Genomic DNA, 21,951 nt, shown 5'->3' with positions numbered 1-21,951 from the left:
GACACATAACACTTACAAACGTTGCACTAGAGACATATTCAAAATTACGGTATTACTGTTTGCTACACACGAGCTAGCTCTGTAGTAATTTGTATTATTGTTTTGTTATATTTGTTTGCTCAGATTGTAATATTACACACATCGTGGTGCGTTGTATTTACTGTACACAAAAAGCATATTTATATATGTAAATTAAACTATATCACATATATCATTATTCCAAAATATCATAACGTATTATAATTTTGGTTCGCTATATTCTCTGTGCTCATATATTATATCTATGTATTTGAATGAAACAATAAATTCTATTCTATTCTATTCTATTCTATTATCTTGATTCCAAACTTGACATTCTGGCTAAACAACATATTGATTGTTGTACGTTTGGCGATATGAATATAAACTTGCTCACCAACGATTCTGACAAAAAAATGTAGATATCTATCTACAGAATAGACACACAAACACAAACAAGACACCGATCCCGTTTGTGCTTGTTTTGGTACCGAGGAGCCAGAACAACATATACGAAGTCAGTGAAATCCAAAATGTGCGCGTGAGCGCTGAAACACAAAAACCAAGAAATAGAGCAGGACAGTGTTGGATGTGCCGGACGGCATTTAACAAAAGAATGTAAGAGACCCAAAAATTCGCCCGTGCGATGCTTTAATTGCAAGGGAGAACACCCAGCGAGTTTCCACGGGTGCCCGCCTGAACGCCTCGAAAACAAATAAAGGTCCTCAGCTAGGCCTAACGAAAACCGACAGCCCCCAAATCCAAGACCTGTCGGAAAAAGCACAGTCAGAAGCGACGTTTCGTACTAGAGGACCGTTTCAACATCAGAGAACGCCTGTAACTCTCCCGAAGGTCTCCCAATGGCCTTAGGGCAGCTGCAGACGCTTCTAGTGAAATACCCGGTGCTGCAGTCCATGCTCGCCGGAAAATAAAATGAAGATATAGTGCCTAAACGGCCACAAAGAGAGCAGAAGCACGCTGCAACTTCTGTTCACAGGGCCACGAGCCAAAAAGAAGACGTCAGAGGATAAAGCAAAACCTCTGTCGCCCCGCCACAAGAATCAACACAATCCAACACCCCAAACAGCTGAAAGGATAAGGGGTCCGAGGCCCATCATCTGACTGAAAAAAGACAACTAACTATCGAACTCTGGCGTAGATTAAAGCGAGAACAAGCACTTTTCCCAATCACCAGAAATACAATACTCATCTTGACGAGACCCAGTTTGCGTCTTCAAGTGGTGAAGAAATCACCAACTTGGTTGGTGAAACGCGCATCGCATTTCAAGTGATTGGAAAAAGTGCCTGTTTTTGGAATCGTTAATAAACTTATAAGTTTTACTTTGTAACAAGTGCGAAATTTACAATTGGTCATTTGAGTTGCTAAATTGACCTAGAGTGGTGTCAATTGTTCAAGGCATTATTGTCAGGTATTATTATCATTATCACGAAATTATCTCAGAAATATTCCATAATGTAACTGACGAATTTAGTAACAGATTCCACTATTATCCCAGAAAGTGAATGATGAACATTTATTGGGGAAATTTGTATACAGTTTTTATTGAAATTATAAAATATGTATATTGATAGCGCCGTCTCAGCGTCGAGTGATACCCCACTACTATTTTTATTATAGAAATGTACTAAAAATAATGCATTTTTACGTAAACTTCGTCCAACATTGGTATCTTATCCCGTTCAAAAGTTAAGAGGAGGGGGGCACTTTTTACATATACTTTACAACTACTAAATTTGTTCAATGCGCCATTTCAAGATCAAATCAGATACACTAATTTTGTGTATACTTTGAATATTAAAACACAAAATATTTCTTGGCCAGAAAATATAGAAATTTCTCAATTTGAATTCACGTCGATGTTATAATAGACAGGGCGAAATTGTTTGTATGCATTCAATATTTTTAAAGTAGGTACATATTATGTTCTTACCAGAAATATGCAAGAAATATTTCACTCGCAATTTTTTACAGTAAAACTCGGCTGTAAAATTCAAACACTCAACTGTTATTCACAAAACGCAAACAGGATCTAAGGGACCCGAGTTGTTAGTTGTTATGGGTTATAGACACTATGATGTATGGTTCGTTAGTGACGTATTGTCATGTCTATGGTTTGTTCTATATGAGTTCTAGAAGAACAGTGAACAAATAAATTCTGTTTTCTAAGCTGTACAGTAAAAGACCTTATTACCATGCCTAGGTACTCTGTCATTATCATCAAAGTATTGAAAATTCAGAGACAAATATTCTGTCATTTCTTTCAATGTGTATAATGGTTGGAACATACATTCTATCTATTAATTTTTTCATGTGCAATAGTGTGAAGTGTGGCAAAATGGAAAAAAACACTATAACTACTAATTATTAGTGATGTAATAATAATGTCAAATGTCAACCCGATGGTTTGTTCCTCAGAGTAACAACAGAGACATGGTAACAAATACTCTGAGGTTTATTCAGTTCTTGGTAAATTACGTTTTACATAGTAGCGCAATAGCCCAGTGACTTGACATTTTTATCGTCATCTTTTTTCTGTCAATTGTTTTAGGTCAGAAACATTCAGGAAATTTTGGAATTTTTCAAAAACAAGTGAAAATGGCTTTAGATGTTGTTGGTTTATTGTATGCTGGTGTAGTGGCTGCTGGTGGAATATTTGGTTATTACAAAGCTGGTAAGAAATAGAGAAGCATATTTTTGTAAAAGAAAGATCCCGAGAATATTGTGAAGAATACAGGGCTATCCATTGCAATGAAACTAATTTTTCTAATGGTTATTGAAAAAAAAGATGTCCAGATTCATATCTCACTACCTTCAACGCCGATTACAGATGAGAGGTGAATCACAAATTCATAATTTTCCCGTACTTGTGTTTCAATTATTTTCAATCATAAGTGAGCATTGACAATTTTTCACTCCATAATATGGTCTCCAACGTCAAATTTATTATTATTACTTACTGACATTTCATTATGAAACATAGTTTCTAATGAGAAACCCACCAGAAATTTGTAATGTGGCAAAAAAACTCATAGTTGTCGAAAGTTCATTACTTAATAAATGTAAACTTCATGTTACACTACTTTGTAAACTTCTTGGAGTAGTAGCTAGAACATTGGACTTGAATGCTAGTGGTTCTAGGTTCAAGTCTTATGTATGGTAGATTTTTTTAATCAATATTGTTTTATAATTTCATGATTTGTATTGAAAATTTATTTACAAAATAATCAAACCAATTGAAATTGAAATCAATAACAAGAATAGGAACTAGTTTCGCATGCCTTTTTAGGTTAATTCTTGTTAGTAAATTCAATGGTATTTTATTTGGGATATTCTTCACATATGAATCTTATTTTGAAATATTCCTGTTATAAGTCATAGAAAAAGTCTAGTATTCTACTAGCAAGAAATGGCCGTTAGTCGCTTGAATGATATTTGATGCTCATTTTCAATGTGCGTCGACAGACTTCATTCTCATGAATAATGGCCACATTTCTTGCTTGGTATATAATACACTATTCTCAAATGTTGTTGTTTTATAATTTCATGATTTGTATTTTGGAAGTGTTATTACACCACTTTTTATTTAATGGATCTCTTTTACAATTTTATACTTTTTTGGCCAGTTGTAACCTAAAGTTACCATTACATTAGTCCAGTAATAAAAGGAAATTGTCCATTAGTTACCAATCTGCAAGAAATCCAAAAATAAATTATATTCTTCAATGGTCAGTGGAGGCAGTTTGATTCCTGAAGACTACTAAAAAATTATCATCAATATATTCATTTGACAAATATTTTTCATTGAATTTCCATGAAACTTGATGTTTTAAATAACACGCATACACAGTATTGAGAATCTCAGTAAATTAATTTATTCTTTCCAATTATTTGTCTCTTCAGGTTCCATTCCATCTCTGGGAGCTGGTCTGTTGTTTGGTGGAGCACTAGCATATGGTGCAGTTGAAGTCAGTAGGGATCCCTCCAATTTCACCGTACAACTTGTAACAAGTTCGATTCTTGGGGGTCTCATGGGTTATCGATTTTACAATACACATAAAATTATGCCCGCGGGAGTAATATGTTTACTGTCTTTAGCTATGGTTATAAGAATTGGTTTGAAAGCTACTATTTTGCCTACCCCAAAGCAAAATTAAGTTTATTTTTTATTCATTGATAGTTGATGTAACTGGGAATTGTTAATTTTGATTATTTTTCAAAGATATTTTATATGAATATAATGTAGTCTTCGGGTAGTCTTATATATACATTATATATATATATATATATATATATATATATATATATATATATATATATATATATATATATATATAAATGCATAAAAGTTATGTTTTAGATTTTGTACTGAATTAAAGATTTCATCTACCTATAATAATTTCATTAACATCACTGACCCGTAAATTTCATTTCAAATTCTTGATAGGTATGCTATAAGTGTTCAATTTCATCACATTGGTTCAGAATTTACTTAACATTAATGTTGGTGCAACTATCTGAAGCTCAAGGGTAACATGTATACTGCCTACTATTCAAAAATTAATAAGTGAGTCATACCGTCGCCTTAATTAGCAAAGCTCCTAACTCCATTTTGAGAAACTTTTCAGGGGAATGAAAAAATGTGATCAATAAAAATGTGAGGAAAGTACAATGAGATTAATATCATTTATACATGTGGTAGTGGTCAAGTGTGAAAGCAGTATTGATGTTTGGACTCCCTAGTGAATATTTTAGATATAAAACAATTATTAAGGAGTTAGGCAATTTTCTGTTTGATATGAAGACTAGGGTATATGGAGTTACCAAATTTGTTAACCACAGAAGTAAATTATTTGAGCAGTTATAACAGCTTTATTTCGAAAATATTCAGAAACTTTACAATAAAGAATTATAAAATCAGTTATAATTTTTATTATCATCAGTGTGGTAAACTGTCATAAAAGTGATGATGGTCCCGAGGCAATATTTTTTTTAGTTCCTGAAGATCGTTATATTTCCGATCGGTTATTTTCAATCTTTCTAAGTGCAGACGAGGTAACGAATCATGAACTTTTGATGACGCGTTGTTTCTTTGAGGCAATAGACTCCACTCATCGGAAAATCTTAGTTTGTAGAAAACTTCACCAGTCATCACATATTTTATTGCTCTAAGATCTGTTACTTTGGGATCGCCCTTCTTTTTTCCAGGTTGAATTGAAGACAAAAATGCAACAGTATCAAACGATTTGAAGTCTTAGTGACTTAGATAATGTACAGTATACGGCGTTGGATTCCTCCTTGTATCCTGACAAATTTTGATCTAGTCAGCTGGCACATTTATGTTCCTGTTCCTTATTTTTCTTTCGATCGATGAATGAACAGAATCCGCCTCCATCTGGGTATGTCCTGTTTCCAGAAATTTCTGAATGATTGTAATTTTGTTTTCCATTGCACAGTTCAATAGTGCGTTACCCATGGTGCAATTTCTATTTTGTTAGGTGCACCCATCACTGTACATTATTATAGTTCTTTCATCTCCCAGATTTGGTATCGTTATTTCTGTAAAAAATTTGCTAACAATTGTAGCAAATTCTTCCGCATTCAGTCCACCCTCTGTTTCATTCCACAAAAAACAGTGGGCATCCTTAGAGTTTAACTCATAAATTGACATATTGTGAATTGATAATTTAATTTTGTAATAAAGAAGAGATACATTCGATTTTGGACTCTGTAAAACAGCTTGTAAATACATAGTGTAAACTGGGACACTCTTTTAATTTTTATCAGATTCTTTTTCTCATCTAGCTTCTTCCTTTTTCAATTGATGGACATCATACCTACTTTGGTCAGTATTTCTAGTTTCGTATGCCGCATAGACGTCACATTTGTCTTTCTTTGGTTTATATGATGCTATGTTTTGACAATCCGTAATATTATTGAATAATGCAACGGATAGTGGTTGAACATTTTTACTAGAGCACCACTCATTTTTGTAAAAGCGATATGACTGTGTTTTAGATCTCCAGTTCGACTCAAGATACTGCTTTTTAGTGGTTTTTCTACAGTAGTATGATTCCAATTTTGGCAAAGCCATGAAGAATTCACCAAGCTGTGTAATTTCTCCACATTTCCTAACAGATTCAGCCTTATTCTCGTCTTTAGTATTTACTGTCCTATTTAGAGTTGTTTTCTTCCAATACAGAGCACTAAACTTGCATAGAGCCAAAGTGTTACAGAACATGGTCTTACAAACTCTCACAAAGTTACCTTTGTTGGACAGGTGATACTGCAGCGAATTAGAACGACGGGATGCATCTTCCCGTTTTCTACCTCTCTTTCGAGTAATAGGAACCAATTTTGCGACGCCATTAACTAAAGCTCGTTTTTCTTTCCATGTTAGAGCCCAGAACCTTTCATACATAGTCTTACGTTCCTCATCTGTTATAGAATCACATTTTAACAATCCTCTTTTTTTTGAAACACATTTACATCGGCAACCCTGTTTTCTTTTTGCTTTCCTTATATCATATATCCACTTATCATTAACTTTCTGTTTGCCATAATACATTTCTCCTCTTTCACGTTTCTGTCTGTTGATTTCCACCTTCCATTCCGTTTCATTGACTTGACATCTCTTTTTTCTTTTCACTCTACCATCATTACTTGACAAATCGGAGTCAGAGTATGACACAAGACGTTTGGGTGAATATTCATCTTCACTAATACTTTTTATATCTGTTTCGTTACTTTCTTGGATTTCAATGTTAATTGTTTGTGACGTTGAAGCCGTTTCCCCGACATCTTTGATGGTATCTGCTTGAAAGATATGCGGCAAATTTGTCAGATCCTCTAAAACTATGTTATTATCTAATGTGATTTCATTGGGTTGAAAATCACTTCCGTCAATAGCTTCATTATTGGATAGGAATATAATAGGTGTATTTTCAATAAACTGCTCAACAGACCATGTTTCAGGGCCACTCATGCTGATTTCATTTTCTTCTTCATTACGTCCAGATATATTTTGATTTTCATCTGTTTGCATTTGTTTTTCCTTTGTTGTACTCAAAACCATATCTAGAATTTTTTTGGACCGCGACATCTGAAAGAATATGTTACGATTGGTTCCTTACTTTTGAAAAATGATATCTAACGAAAGTATTCACAAGGAGTTAACTGATTTTCTACAATTAATTGAATTCTCTGGACATCCACAGTGATACGAGAATATCTCCTAACTCCAGTTCTCTCTTCACGGCTTATTTGTGGGTTTATTAAAGATTTCAAATCTTCTCAGACACTTGAACTAATATCAATAGATTACATACTTACCGTTAAACGCCCTTTTCAACCAGTTGCACACCTATTTTTCAACTATCAACACATTTAAATCGACTCAGATCCGTTAGGTACAACAAACACGCTTGAAATGGCCACTTAGGACGGAGTTACAAGACATGCCTACCTCATTTTATGTCTGTGGAGTTACACAATTTTCTAAAATGGAAATTGTGACTGAATTGAAAGATTGTAGAAAACCGTTTTAGGACAGGCGGTTACTTGGGTTTCGCACTAACAGATGGCAACATAATATTATTTCGGGTATAATAGGGAGTTAGGAGCTTTGCTAATTAAGGCGACGATACCATTATTGGTATGACTATGATGATAGTGATTGTCTGAAAAATGTTAGTTACTTTTGAAACAATATGGTTGTGTCAAGTGTGTTATTGATAAGTCAATGAAAATCATACATCGTGACTGTATATCTGGCAATTAATTAATGTTATAGAAATTAAAATGAATACAAAAGTTTGCAGAGTTACTTTTAAGTTATGATGAATCGGTGGAGGAAAATGAAGATCGGATTATTCTACTCATCTTGGTATGTAGAGTATAATATTTTTTACTATTCAATTACAAAAACTTGTTTTAAAAAATTTTTTGTTTTATCTCAAAACAACATTGAAGTGGCCAAGATACCTTTAAAAATCACCTATTCAAATTTTCCAATTTCAAACGTGATCTGCCAAATATCCCTATCAACACGGCTTGTATTTTTACGTTTGGTTTTCAGGAAGCAGTGTTGTATAACTAACTGGTTTTTCAGAAGTACTGATTCAAAAACCACCTAATTAGATTTTTGGTTACTTTTAGAACACATCTTTGAATATACTTTTTATCCGCCTGCGCACAGAGTTCCTCTGCGCCATACAATGGCTTTTTCATTGTATGCCGAAACACGTGTTGCGTTTTTGTAAAATCGTTTAGTGAAAATCTCACAAAGTGTTTTTTGAATACGTTAGTTATGGGTTTTTATCAAGTAGCGGCCAATTCCATCATATACTTATCAACAAGTTGTGGGGGGGCATTTTGGGGCGCAGAACCCTAAAGGGGCTAACTGTGGGTCCAATTTCTGGGGCATTCCACCGCCCCAAACGACCCCACTCCTACTTGTAATATTCATTTGATCTCAGACATGATGTTCAACTCATTCATTAAACCGCTAGAATAATATATCTTCATTTTATAGATGTAAAGTCAATTGGTAATAATGCTAATTTTCTAAACTTTCACTCCACTTCATCCCCCTCAGATGTGATATTCATGTCTTTGAATCATCCTCCAGGAGTATCATATGTCTGTTATTTAAAGTTGATGATATGATACCGTTTGCACCTTATTTCCACCCTTCAGATGAAATCACCAGGAATAACAGAATTATCTTAATTCCATAGGTGTAAAAATAGATGATGGTCAACACCCCCAAAATTAGTAATTCATGTATAAAGATATAACCATCAAAAAAATACATACATATCAACATTTTTATTCAATACATACCTTAAACATCATATAATAAAATATTATAACTACAGTAATAATAACTATTAACTCTAGAGTTGGTTTATTAAAAAACAATGTACTTCAAAATATATGTACAAAAGTTATAAAAATAAATAGGTCCCAAAATTTATATTAAAATATTCAAATAATATTTGGCATTACAACAATGACTATATTATGTATCACAATAAGTACGCAGATGCTGTATATAGTTGGGTTTTTGGGAGTGTATAAAAAATGAGCAAAATGTGAAACAGTTTTGAAGTTCACCTTCATAGAAAATTGAACATTTAGAACTTTGGGAAAACATGAATCTGAAAATTAGATAACCGGTTTAGGAAAAAAATTAGTATTAAATCAGTCGAAACTGTGAAATGTTAGCCCAACTATAACATAGTGCATGAAATGAGAGCACTCATTATTAAATACATTTATATATATATAATTCACTTTGATTTCGCTACACATTCAAAAACACCTATTAACACCGTTTCTGTTTTTACTACTTCTCCTAGTTTTAAGTTTTGGATTGACAAAAATGAGTTTCCTCTTGAAAATCATAACTTCATTCCATTCAAAAATCAAATTGAGAGTCATTAATTATTCTTTCCAAGTAAAATATAGTTGCCAAAATGTCGAGGTTTGTGCGGAATCTCCTGTTAGTTTGTTATAAGTTATGTACCAAGTAACGTGTATTAACTTCCGTACAATTTTGATAGCATCCAAATAAGAAAAAGAAGACTGCAGTCACACTTTTATGTCACTCCCAGACTTCAATGCTAACTCATCAGAACTAAGAGTCAAACAGCCTACTAGAGCAACAAGTGTTCTATCTAACCATGTAACTGGATTCGGGTAAATGAGGCCCCCTTCATAAAAGCCCAAATGTCCTCCGTGTGCAACTTCTATGTAGGCAGTGTTACTCTTTTCAGCTGAAAAAAAACATTTATTTAGTTCAACTAGAGTAAAGTTTCTTGTCAAAACAAAACATACTTTTTATTTAGTTAGTCCAATATAAAGGATACTTTTTGTAGGTGCTTACACAGGAAATGATGTCTGTACTATAAACTCTTTTAATTTATTTCTGAGTACAAATTATGTTGAAAGTGAATAGTTTTGTTGTTTTTTTTTGAATTATCGTTCTTAGATGTGTTGGTTATAGGAAGTAAAAGCAAGATTTAGAAATTAATTTCCATGATGGGAAAACACTTGTCTTGTTACTTTTCCCTAAGAGAAGAAAAACGCTATTGAGAAAAAATGTATTCAAAGACATAACTGAAAGCAATATGCAGGGTGTCAATTTGAAAACTTTCCACTCTTAATATCTTTCTTCCAGTAAACAATATGAGAAATTGCAAAACAGGTCAATTTTATTGTCATGGGGGACACTTTCAAGGAATATTTGTAGCCCTCGTGGTTCAACCCCCTAGGAGGGGTAGATGTTACCCTTAGAATTTTAAATGGGAAGGGAGTTCCAGTGGTACATCATTTTGATTAATTGGAAATGTTCCTCAATTTCGGTTATTACAGCAAATGCAAGTTTGAACAAAATAAAGTTGAGTTTAATTCATGAGTTTTTCAAATTCACTTCGAAAAGTATTCAAATTGTTGTTTTAAATGTTGGGTTTTAATTTTTGAAGGGATTTGTTTTTAATTCACATATTGGCAACAGCGCCTATATAAAGTTGAAATAATTTATGCGTACCTAGATATTCTACTTTAAAAAAGGAAAATTATTTTTATAAATCAACAATTGAGGCAAAATTATAGTTCAATACCACCTCCACGAGCCACATAAACAACAGTTGTTTTGTTATTTATTTATATAGAGGAAGATAGGTTACGTGCACAAAATGTCATAATTCACAGAATGACTCGGAACATAAGTAAACAAAACAGCACGCCTCTGAAATATGTCATCTTTGTGTAACAGATAAATTGTCTTTTATTAGCTATAACCGATGTTGCCAAATGGTGAAATAGAAACGAATCCCTTTAAATGTTGAATGCATTATTTCATTCCTCTTTTTTAAGTATTTAAATAATTTTGTAAAGAAAAAGGTTGAAATGATAAATTTAAAATGCGTTGTTTTAGAGCTCTTTTATGAAAACTACTTGATTTTCGTCAGGAGGAACATTCCCCGTGCTTCCAACAATACCCAGACTTATAATTTTTAGATGAGCATTTTCAGAAAAATAGCGTTCTATACTTAATATGTAATTAGAATTTGCCTGTGCTGAGGTGCATTGTTGTATTGACTCCTTTTAATAAAAATGGTTAGAAGAGTAGGTGGCACCCTTCCAACCTTTGAATGACAGGAATAAATTTATTACATGGGATTTTTTATTTTTACAAAATAAAATTTAATTTGCGAGAAGAGATTTCAAACATAAAATCTACTTACTTATCTTATAAACTGTTAGAAATGTCGTCCAATTTTGCTCTAAACACTAATGAAGTCTGTTTTCGAACTCCTCTCTGACATTACGGAAAACTTCACTAGGAATTGACTGGCATGCTGCTGTAATTCGTCTTTCAAGTTCTTCAAAATCAGAAGCTTGTATTTTATAAACAACGGTTTAAGTTGCCCCAAAGAAAGAAATCGAAGAGTGTTAAATTCGGTGATCTCGAAGGACATTCCACTGCTCCCCTTCTGCCAATCCATCTATCCGCAAATCTCTCTTTCAACCACTGTCGGACGGGGACAAAATAACGAGGTAGAGCACCGTCCTGCCGGAAATGTAACAGATCCTCCTGCAAAAGTTCATTGCCTTCTGCATCCATTTGAGTTTCTAGCTCGCGCGTTATAAGAGGATCGATAGTCTACTCAAGCATTTCAAGGTACAGATTGCCAATCAAGTTTTCTTCCAGAAATACTGGACCAATAATAGCATTTCCAAGAATACCAGCCCAAACATTAACTTTTTGTTATGCCCCCGAAAAATATATGGGTTTTCGTCACTGTATTACAGCGATAATTTTGTCTATTTACATTGCCATTCAGAAAAAATTACCACTCATCGCTGAAACAGATGTTTAACAGAAGATTAGGAATGGTATAGACTCGATGAGACATGATTTCACAAAACTCTATTCTTCTATCATAATCATCCTCGTGAAGCTCTTGAAAAATCTGCATTTCATAAGGATGAATTATACATTTTCAATGTTTTTCTTACAGTCTTGCGTGACATTCCCAGCTGATTATAAGGAGCTCATGGGCTCTGCAGCAAATGTTTCCAAAACTACAATTTGAGCTGCTTCGTTTGGTACTCTGGGGTTATTTCTTTTTCTATTGGTCACTGAACCAGTTTCGTAAAACTTATTCACCAAATCAAGCACATACTGGTTACTGGTCTTTCGTTAAAAAGACATGCCGCCCTTTGTGCGCACTTTATAACTTCTCCAAAAATTATAATAATTTCGATTCTGTCTTGAAGAATGTAAACCATTTTTACACTTGTATACACTTATTAAAGTACTCACTAAACAGCCCAACAGGTACAACTGTATGCACAATACTACCACATCGTTCAAATTTGCTAACCAATTTTTTGTCTGAAAACAGAAACTTTTTACAGCAAAAGTAGCAACAAATGATGGCTATCTGTACACTTTCTGCGATGAGAATTAAAAATTCAGCATTTACTAATCACAACTTTACTACCATCTACGTTTTACTATTAGACTACTTTTTGATGTAATTAATGTTACACCTAATAAAGGGTTGGAACTGTACCTCCTAATATTCTTACCAGTTCTGGTCAAACCATGCATCTCAGTATAGGCATACTAATAATTACTTCTGTTAGTTTAGAATGCTAATTTTCGAAAAATAATCATAAAAAAATAATAAGTCAGGGTACCATTGGAAGCAGAATTGAACACCAATCAAAATGATGTGTCACTTGACCCCCTTCCCATTTAAAATTCTAAGGGTAACATCTACCCCTCCTAGGGAATTGAACTACGAGGGCTACAAATATCTTTGAAAGTGTCCCCGTTGACAATTAAACTTACTTGTTTTTTCGATTTCTCATATTGTTTACTGAAAGGAAAATATCAAAAGTCGAAAGTTTTCAAATTGACACCCTGTACATCCTTCAAACATAATAGGTAAGTTGATTAGGAAACATAAATTTGAGGAGCATTTTAGTGAACTTCAACTATTATTTTTTATCAACCAATATGCACGAATGGATTAGATCGAATTTTCATAAAACTAAACAAGAAAGTAGCTTTTAACACTACTTGTTCACTTCATGTGTCAAGGATATATGGAATACGTTTCGAAGACTGTGATGAAAAGTATATTGTATATTGGTCAGACTAAACTCGTTCCAATGAATATCCAGTACATATCCGCCTTCGAAAACCAGAAAAGTCCAGGAAGGCTGCACACATCTTGGAAAACAAATTTCAACTTTTCTCTGAAAAACTCACCTGCCAGTTTTTTTACAGGTTCCAATAATGGCAAAGGTACAATGGGATCATCCAAAGCATTTATGAAAATCATAGGAACTTTTATGTCATTCAAATAAAATCTACTTGAACTCCATTTATAGTATTCAGATATGGTATTGAACTCGCTCAATTTTCGTCCATAGGCTTCATCTAATTCGGGTAGTGTCGCTGCAGAAATGATTTCGTGTTCATTTAAATTATAACGTTTTTTCACATCATCAGATAGAAGTATTTTTCGGTGTCTCAAAATCGTGTTCTTCATGTTCTCGGTCATCACATATAAATAGAATCTTCTGAAGTTTTGCCAGTTGAGTAAATATTTCGTCCCCCTGAAAACATGTATTATAAACACATTGATTTTTTATTTGATTCAAATTATTCGATTCTCGACATGAAGTTGTTCTTACTCTAAAGCACAATATCCTTGACAAATGGAAATTCCACCGATTACGTTAGATGGTTTCTGTTTCTTTTCTCCTAAATATTTAGTGATGATATTTCCACCCAAACTGAAACCAACACATACAATTCGTGTTTCTGGGTATTTTGAGGCAATATTTTTTACCATAGCTTCATAATCGTCAGTGTTTCCTAAAATAAATAAATACAAATACAATAAGAAATGCATTATCAGAAATGAACCTTCACGATTTGTTATGGGCGGTTTTATAATCAGAGCCACCTAATTGGTGGATGAAGATTATCTGCATAAGAATTATTGGATTCTATATCATAAAGGAAAACAAAAACAGAGAACAACGAAGTAAAGACCCACCAGTCTCACCAAACACCTTCAATGCCTACTTTGTAAATAATGCAAAAAACCTAATCCAAAAAATAGATAGTTCAAACTTGAACCCTCTCAAATAACTAAACAAATTGAATTTTGAAAATTTTACTCTAACAGAATTTACCTACAATGAAGTTGACTGAATGTTGAAGTGATCAAATGCATATCAAATTTAATTCTAATCCCTCTAACTAAACTGCTGAACCAGTGTACAAAAGAGTGCATTTTCCCCTCCGTCTTGAAAGAAGCATTAGTAATACCTATCTTCAAAAGTGGAAATCCAAATGATCCTACAAACTACCGACCAATATCTCTGCTACCAATAATATCAAAAATATTTGAAAAATGTATAGCTCTACAAATTGTACATCATTTTGAGAATTATGACATATTCACAGACTGTCAGTATGGATTCCGAAAAGGTAGAAACACTGAAATGGTGATACTAGATCTTAACAACAAAATAACAACAACTTTTGAAAAACTAGAGTATTCAGAAATAACTTTTTGTGATCTAAGCAAAGCATTTGATTGTGTATCACATGAAATTCTCTTGAATAAATTAAAACTATAATTTTTCTGACAACACTATAAAGTTGATCAACTCATACTTAAAAAATCGATTTCAAACTGTGAAAGTGGGCAATTCTTTATCAACAAGAAAAAAATTACAACTGGTGTACCGCAAGGATCTATTTTGGGACCTCTACTATTTATAATTTTCATTAATGACCTATCATATTGGGAGAACCCGTTATCATATATTTTATATGCAGACGATACTACAATCCAAACAAATGCTAAAACTCTAGATGAGGTACTTATATTATCCTCTGAAGCACAGTCACAAACTGAAAGGTGGTTCAATGCAAACGAATTATATCTGAATAAAAACAAAACCCAAAACATGGTATTCACCCTAAGAAATACGGAAAATTACTCAAATTCGCAAAGTAGTGTGAAATTTTTGGGAATTCATTTTGATAGTGAGTTAAAATGGGATCATCATATGAAAGAACTATCAAAAAAGCTAATGAGAAATCTATTTTTACTAAGAAACCTATCCAGACAAGTTTCAAAAGCAACTCTTCGAACGGCATATTTTTCCTTGTATGAATCCATCATTTCTTATGGTATTGTCGCCTGGGAACATGCAACCGATTGTGATAGAATATTCCGACACCAAAGGAAAGCAATTAGAATATTAGACAATATCGGCTACAGAGATGAATGTCGAAATTCATTCATTACATTAAAAATACTAACCTTTCCTTCTCTATATATCATGGAAAATTTAATATATATAAAAAATAATCTATCTCAGTATGAAAGTTTTGAAAATGTGCACGACTACAACACTAGGCATAAAAATGATTTGAGTACAAACTACTGCCGCTTAAAAAGATGTCAAAAAGGACCAAATTTTTGGGCTGTGAAATTTTACAATAAATTACCACAAAAAATAAGATTTCTACCTATTAACATATTCAAAATTAGGATAAAATATTTTTTAATGGAAAACGCCTTCTTCAGCACCGAAGAATTCCTGCACTGTGATATAAGTTCCTTAACCATATAGGCATTTGTCGTTGTTTGAAAATACCCAATTTTAAATGTTACTGCTTTGTTTTTAAATGTGCTCGTCGTCATAACTCAGATGTACTTATAAGATATAAATATGTTTTATAAAAAAAGAAAAAAACTTGTTCTATGAATTTTAAGCATCTATTGTTTATGTAAATATTAATAGATGCCTGACATATACTAATTTTAATTATATGTACATATTGACTTGTGTAAATACTGATGAATGTATAAAACACCAATAAATTATCTATCTATCTATCTATGCGTATAGTCGAGAAACATAAGGTTACAATATATACATATATATTAGATATGGGAGAATTGAAAATGAGTGTTTTTATCTGAAACCCTGGGTACAGTTTGAGGAGAATACAATCAAAATAATTCATGTCAACTTTCAACCCTTTCAAAAATAATTGAGAGTACAATGTAGTACTTCCTGGGATATGCAGAATTTCTATTGTCTTCTAAGAAAACCTAGAACTTCCCGAGAAACCTCCTGCCTATTCTAGAATCTGCACGTGTTCGTGCGGATAATTCGCTGACCAGTGATCGGGTGGAATCCTTCTGGAACGGCATTAATAAACATATGCAACTACTGTCTGATCACGATAAAGTATGCAGCCGATAACGTTTGAAGGGCCCGTGTGCGTTTAAAGAACTTTGCTGCTCCAGGCACAGATGGGCTGAATAGTCAGAGTAGTAGATTCTGGATTGTCGAATGGCGGACCATTGTTATCCAATAAAACGGCTGATTCCAAAGAATTACCGAATATTCGGTTTTCCACACAACTGTACACCAGATATATTTACCGATCATATCCTTGGGATCCCTACTATGAAATTTGTGTTGAAAGTGTGAGTTAATATCATACTTGAGTAAAGTTAGCGTCGGATGCCCGCGCCCAAATCTAGCGCCCACCCCTAACTTTCGATTCCAATTTACACCACCACATATAATAGTTTGATGATTCAGAGAGATCGCTGATTTGGTATCCCATATCTTACATTATAAGTTCCAACAGAATCGACTTCAAAATATTATTATACTTCATGAAGCTTTTATAATCTGAATGTATAATGATTAGGTGGAGAGTTAAAGCACAATGAAAGCGACAGATATAAAACACAACAACCTCACTGTTGGATTACAAGTGATGAGTGAAAAATTTTATCGAAAGAATTATTTTTTGAACAGTTCAGGACTTGAAAATATAAAAAAAAAAACATAAAAAAATAAACTCCCACCAATCGAGTGGAATATTTCGCTTCCTAAACTGTAAATTATCCCAAATTACGACCGAGTAAAAACTGTTATTAAGGAAAAGATGTACTATACACTGAATTTTCATTTATTCAATAAACTGGCGCGTCATAGAGAAAAATGAAAACTCCATGATTAATGTTGTTTCGTAAACTGCCACTTGTCCCCAAATACGAGCTAGTGAAAAATATTATTAGGAAATGAACTGAATACTGAATTTTCAGTCTTCCAAAATATTGAAGTCTTAGAAAAAATATTTCCAAGACTTGTCCCCGGATACGACCAAATGAAAAATGAGAATAGAGGTATAGTACATTGAGTACGAAATTTTCAGTCTTCCAAAATAGAAGGGTCATAGAAAAAAAAACTCCTCCACATTTCTGCCTATCATTGGAGACATACTTTGGTCTGCTTTCAAGGCTTCCATTATTTGGTCTAGGGTCGGTATTTCTTTCTTAAAGTAAAATGAATGTACTGTTCTGAACTAATTATTCATCCCCTGAAGACGCCAACTCGGTTGGTAAAACACGAGTTGAGAAGAGTATTGAAGTTCTGGTGATTGACAGAAGTGTTTGATTTTGGGTCTTAATAGAGGAGTTATAAGAAGCCAAACTGTCAAATAATAATTCTTTAAGCGCACATGGCTATTTGTGACATAATATTTGGTTTATTTCATCAGTTCGGACTTCCATCGTCTAATATAATATAAATTGATTTGAAATCCCTGAAAAAAATAAAAAAAGATTAATCGAAAATAACAATTTCATTGAACAATAAACTGAAATTAGAAAGAAATAACATACAAGCTACAACCAAAAAAATAAAAAAATCAAATATTATTAAAAGCTAAAAATTAAAAATATTATTAACAAACAATGAAAAATAAAAATTAAATCGTTTTCAGGTGATAACAGTTATCACCCGAAAACGATTGTGGATACTAACAATCGAAACGTCGTACGTAACTTGGTTTGGAATCTTTTTATTTTTAATTTTTTGTTGATATTTTCAATTTTTAGCTTTTATTAATATTTAATTTTTTTATTTTTTTTGTTGTAGCTTGTATGTTATTTCTTTGTAATTTCAGTTTTTTGTTTAATAAAATTGTAATTTTCGGTTATTCTTTTTTTTATTTTTTTCAGCGATTACAAATCAATTTATATTATATTAGACTATGGAACTCCGAACTGATGAAACATTGTCAACCACCTTCAAACATAATATTTGGTTATTTATATGAAGTATCTTCATAAAGATTTGAAAAATAAACTTCACTTTGATTCAGAGTTTTTTATATGCACATATTCATAGGTAACGTATATGCCTTTGCTAAAAAGATAGGCGAAATTTTTAAATGTTAGGTATTGACAAAGTGGCTACTTTGGAAAAATATATGAGAGTAACTAATTTTTTTAGAAAAATAATAAAAATTTGAATAGAAAATCATCCATGACCTTGAATTTGAATATAACATATAATTCTGAGTTTTTGAACAATTTTAATATCTTTTAACCTTCCCTGTATGCTGTTTGACTCAGAGTTATTATAAGTGCATATATCGTGGTCATAGAACATGCACTAATATAATATATAATAACTGTTCCACAAAAAAATAATGCGAAATAATACACATGTCGTCTGACATCATCTATAACTGATATAAAATGATATCGATACCAAACAGATATGCAGAATATAATATTGAATCATTCACGAATAAAGTTGCAAAAACTTAAATATGAGTTAAGAGATTATCAAAAATATATATGAAAAATTTTGTGATAAATGTTGTAGATGAGTTTAATGATAATCTGCTGAGATATTTGAAAGCTGCTGAAAAAAGAGTGAATTATTTAGTTCGTTAATAGCATTTGCTCGTTTTTCCTTTAACGACCAAACTGCTTTTGCATGAACCAACATAAGGCCTTTGCCCTATACTCATATTTATGTCGATGCAGTGGTATATTGACAAGTAATATTAGGTTACTCAAAAATACAAAAATAAACACCATTTATATGAAACACCTGTAGCTGATGTTCGTTCCATAACATAAAAGTACTCGCAACAGAATGACATATTTTAAGAAACATCTGATCTTGAGAATGGGCTCAAAGAGTAATTCGAATGGGAAACTTACCATAACTGAAGAGTCGGGGAGCTGTAACTGGTACATTCTTCAATACTCCGACGTGATTTAAAACGATGCATCTGTAACCATGATATTGAGACCAGTGAACGAATGTGCGTACGTAAATGCTTTCCGAGGTATTACATATTCCAGGGCAAATCGCTATACTGATGTCATCTGAAAACAAAAAAAATACTTATAGTAGGTACTGGTAAACGCCAAAAAGCATAATTTTAATATAACTGAATGAAAATGCAGTATGTTTGAAACAGATTCTTTGATGAGGAACTGAAAATATGTCTCTTGATAGATTGTAAATTGCACATGGTAGTAGTCCTTTTTACATAACACCATTTATTGAAGTCCTAGGATGCTGAGACTTTTCGCGTAGTCAAACAGTTTTCTAAGAGAATGGAGGTCTTTGATGTCACAGGGCATTAAGTTTATCTCTCTAAAAGTGTTCGTAACAGCCATAGGAGCGGAAATTCTCAATGTCTGATCTGCCCATTGTGAAGAGCAGTGAATAGTATCGGTAAGGAGTACTTACCGATTCCAACTCATTCCGTTACCTGTCTGTTTTGCCCAAACCTAGAAGCTGTCAGCTTTCTTTGGGGATGGGGATGGACATATTTTTCGCGTCGTCTTTGTTCTGTCACTTTAGTCCAATGATATCTTAGTTGATCAAATTCCCACTGTCAAAATTATTCTTTAATATGACTTCGAGAGTCCACAGGTTCTGGTTCAGAGAAAGAGGTACCGGCTCCCTTCTTTATTTCCTTCAATTCTCTCATGTCCTGGTACCCACATCAAAGTAATTCGAATTATTTCTATCAGATGTTTCAAGGGTGCTTTGCAGTCCCAAATCAGTGAGAACTTATTAATAAATGATTTCAGAGCTTGGGTATCTGACAAAATATAGATTAATGTGCCAAGATCCCGATGGTGGAGGTCTTTCCAAAAGATAATGGGTACCCATTGACTTTTATTTGATGCACCGAGAGCTCTGATTTCTTGAACGGTATTCCGTCCGCAGTATGAATTAAGGTAATGTTCAAGGGCTAGTCAGGGCTTATTATAGGCTACAGTCAGAGAGAGATGCTGGGTCGAATAACCTTCAAATAAAATATAATCTAATACTACCGAGGTTTACTTAAGTGCCTCTAACTGTTATTATATACATAGATCAGATTGACAAGTTGAATAGGTACCCAGAGTATACTTAAGGTTTACATCCAGTAAGTAAGTTAAATTAAAATCAAGATTTGTCATTTTATCTGATATTCTTCATAGTGCTTCTAGGATGCATAGTGCTTCTAGGATGCGTTCTAAAGATAGCTGGACCCTAGATGCCTTAAATAAATGAAAGCAGAAAGCCAGTGTAGCAAGCAGCTATGAGCGATAAACCGAAACAGGGAAAGATTTTACTGTTTTGGTTGGTGTCACATCCAGGGCAACTGCTTTGACTTTTGGCGTTGAACAGGTTCATGTATGGCTGAAATGACATGACAATGGGTGATAATATTGATGGTATTATAGTTATGATAGTGAAACTTAGCAGTTCTCTTACAGATGGTGGGTGGCCTTGGAGGGTTAGGTTTTCTATAGCGCTGAATAATTAAAAATAAAAATGCAGCAATTATATTAGTGTTTCTTTTCTCAACATTAACATCCACATAAATGTGTAATGAAGCATGTACTTCCACCACAGGTTAGCCTTGAGAGAGATGGACAAACATATACCATTTGTCATATAAAAATTAAGAAGTGATGAACAAATCTCGTATATTATGCATTGTGAGAAAAGTTCAGATACACCAACTGTTATTTCAACACCTTAATACGTGTTTCGATCACCAAGTGATCATTTTCAATAGGAAGGTTAAACTGAGATGTATCGAGGTGTTAAAATAACGGTTTGGTGTTGGGATAAAACTCCAGTAACTTATATGATGTGAAAAGAAGCTGTGTAAAAACAATTATACAATGTATGTAATTTGATCTAAAAAAATTATGATTTTTTTATGATAAATGTAAATCTCACGAAAAGATTTTTTAATCATATAAATTGTGTAATGTAATACATTAATGAGTTTGCTTCGATTTAAGTTTTCATTTATTTTAGAGTATTTTTAAAGTGTTTTTTACTATTTACTTATTTATTCATTAGGGTCTCGAATCAGTAATTGGTACATATTTTTTTAAATAATTTCAAAAAGAGAAGCCAATAATATGACCACCTGCAAAAATACCTTTCATGAGGAACCTGGCAATAAAAGCATATCACATGTAGTCAACATGGTATTAGCCTGAGAATCAATTATTTTATGGTACGTAACTGAGATAACCTACTTTTTGATAGAAGGATATGTTACAAGCAACATTAGATCAGAACAATCGTGCAGTATTTTTCAAATTACATTATTTATGAGCTTTAAACTGAATCCGAAAAATAATTCAGATATGTTGACCCAATCACCTACCACTCCAAAAATCATAAAAAATATTTTTAAACTATCTGAACGGGAAAATTCATCATAATTCAGATTTCAAAGAACTCTAAAGCTGAAATTATTCGCTATTATTACTGAGATATTCCTAATGTTTAGAACAATAAAAAATCAATCCATAATTAATGAACTCGAATATATGTTCTAATTATAATGTAAATAGATTCCAATCGATTCAGCACACAAATATATGAATTATACTGTTCAGATGAAGTATAGTAGATATAACATTATTTCTGAAAAGAATTTTATAAATGCAGAGTTTGTTATTCCACTGATGATTGGTGTATAACACTATTATTTTTTGAAATATGTATGTTGATCT

The 21,951-nt window shown here is 32.9% G+C and overlaps 3 protein-coding genes across 4 annotated transcripts in view; 1 reads left to right on the top strand and 2 right to left on the bottom strand.

The window, feature by feature from the left end:
* The window catches only part of LOC111512143 (homologous-pairing protein 2 homolog), a 45,225-nt gene extending 42,836 nt beyond the window's left edge, over nucleotides 1-2,389 (bottom strand). Inside the window, exon 1 of one of the 2 annotated variants that reach the window (XM_074180563.1) lies at nucleotides 2,232-2,389. In XM_074180563.1, the coding sequence (XP_074036664.1) occupies nucleotides 2,232-2,258 (27 nt within the window). In that variant the 5' untranslated portion in view covers nucleotides 2,259-2,389. Of the gene's footprint in view, nucleotides 1-1,970; nucleotides 2,105-2,231 lie in introns of those variants that run through there. The other variant, XM_023168245.2, reaches the window with a different exon arrangement.
* Nucleotides 2,390-2,524: 135 nt separating this feature from the next.
* Nucleotides 2,525-4,214, top strand: LOC111512144 (transmembrane protein 14C). Its single transcript, XM_023168250.2, has 2 exons — nucleotides 2,525-2,711; nucleotides 3,941-4,214. The coding sequence occupies exons 1-2, from the start codon at nucleotides 2,636-2,638 to the stop codon at nucleotides 4,192-4,194; spliced, it is 330 nt and encodes a 109-aa protein (XP_023024018.2). The 5' UTR covers nucleotides 2,525-2,635; the 3' UTR covers nucleotides 4,195-4,214.
* Nucleotides 4,215-8,851: 4,637 nt separating this feature from the next.
* Nucleotides 8,852-21,951, bottom strand: part of Hydr2 (abhydrolase domain-containing protein 2) — a 92,845-nt gene continuing 79,745 nt past the window's right edge. Inside the window, exons 4-7 of the mRNA XM_074180557.1 lie at nucleotides 19,129-19,296; nucleotides 13,757-13,940; nucleotides 13,329-13,678; nucleotides 8,852-9,816 (exon numbers count right to left, since the gene is read on the bottom strand). Of these exons, the coding sequence (XP_074036658.1) occupies nucleotides 9,632-9,816; nucleotides 13,329-13,678; nucleotides 13,757-13,940; nucleotides 19,129-19,296 (887 nt within the window). The 3' untranslated portion in view covers nucleotides 8,852-9,631. The remainder of the gene's footprint in view (nucleotides 9,817-13,328; nucleotides 13,679-13,756; nucleotides 13,941-19,128; nucleotides 19,297-21,951) is intronic.

Source organism: Leptinotarsa decemlineata, unplaced genomic scaffold, assembly GCF_025532065.1.
Source record: "Leptinotarsa decemlineata unplaced genomic scaffold, Ldec_3_MD MMD2_tig00026299_RagTag_RagTag, whole genome shotgun sequence".
Classification (NCBI taxonomy): domain Eukaryota; kingdom Metazoa; phylum Arthropoda; class Insecta; order Coleoptera; family Chrysomelidae; genus Leptinotarsa; species Leptinotarsa decemlineata.
The sequence above is the reverse complement of the archived record's forward strand: the minus strand, read 5'-3'. Positions and strand labels throughout refer to the sequence as shown.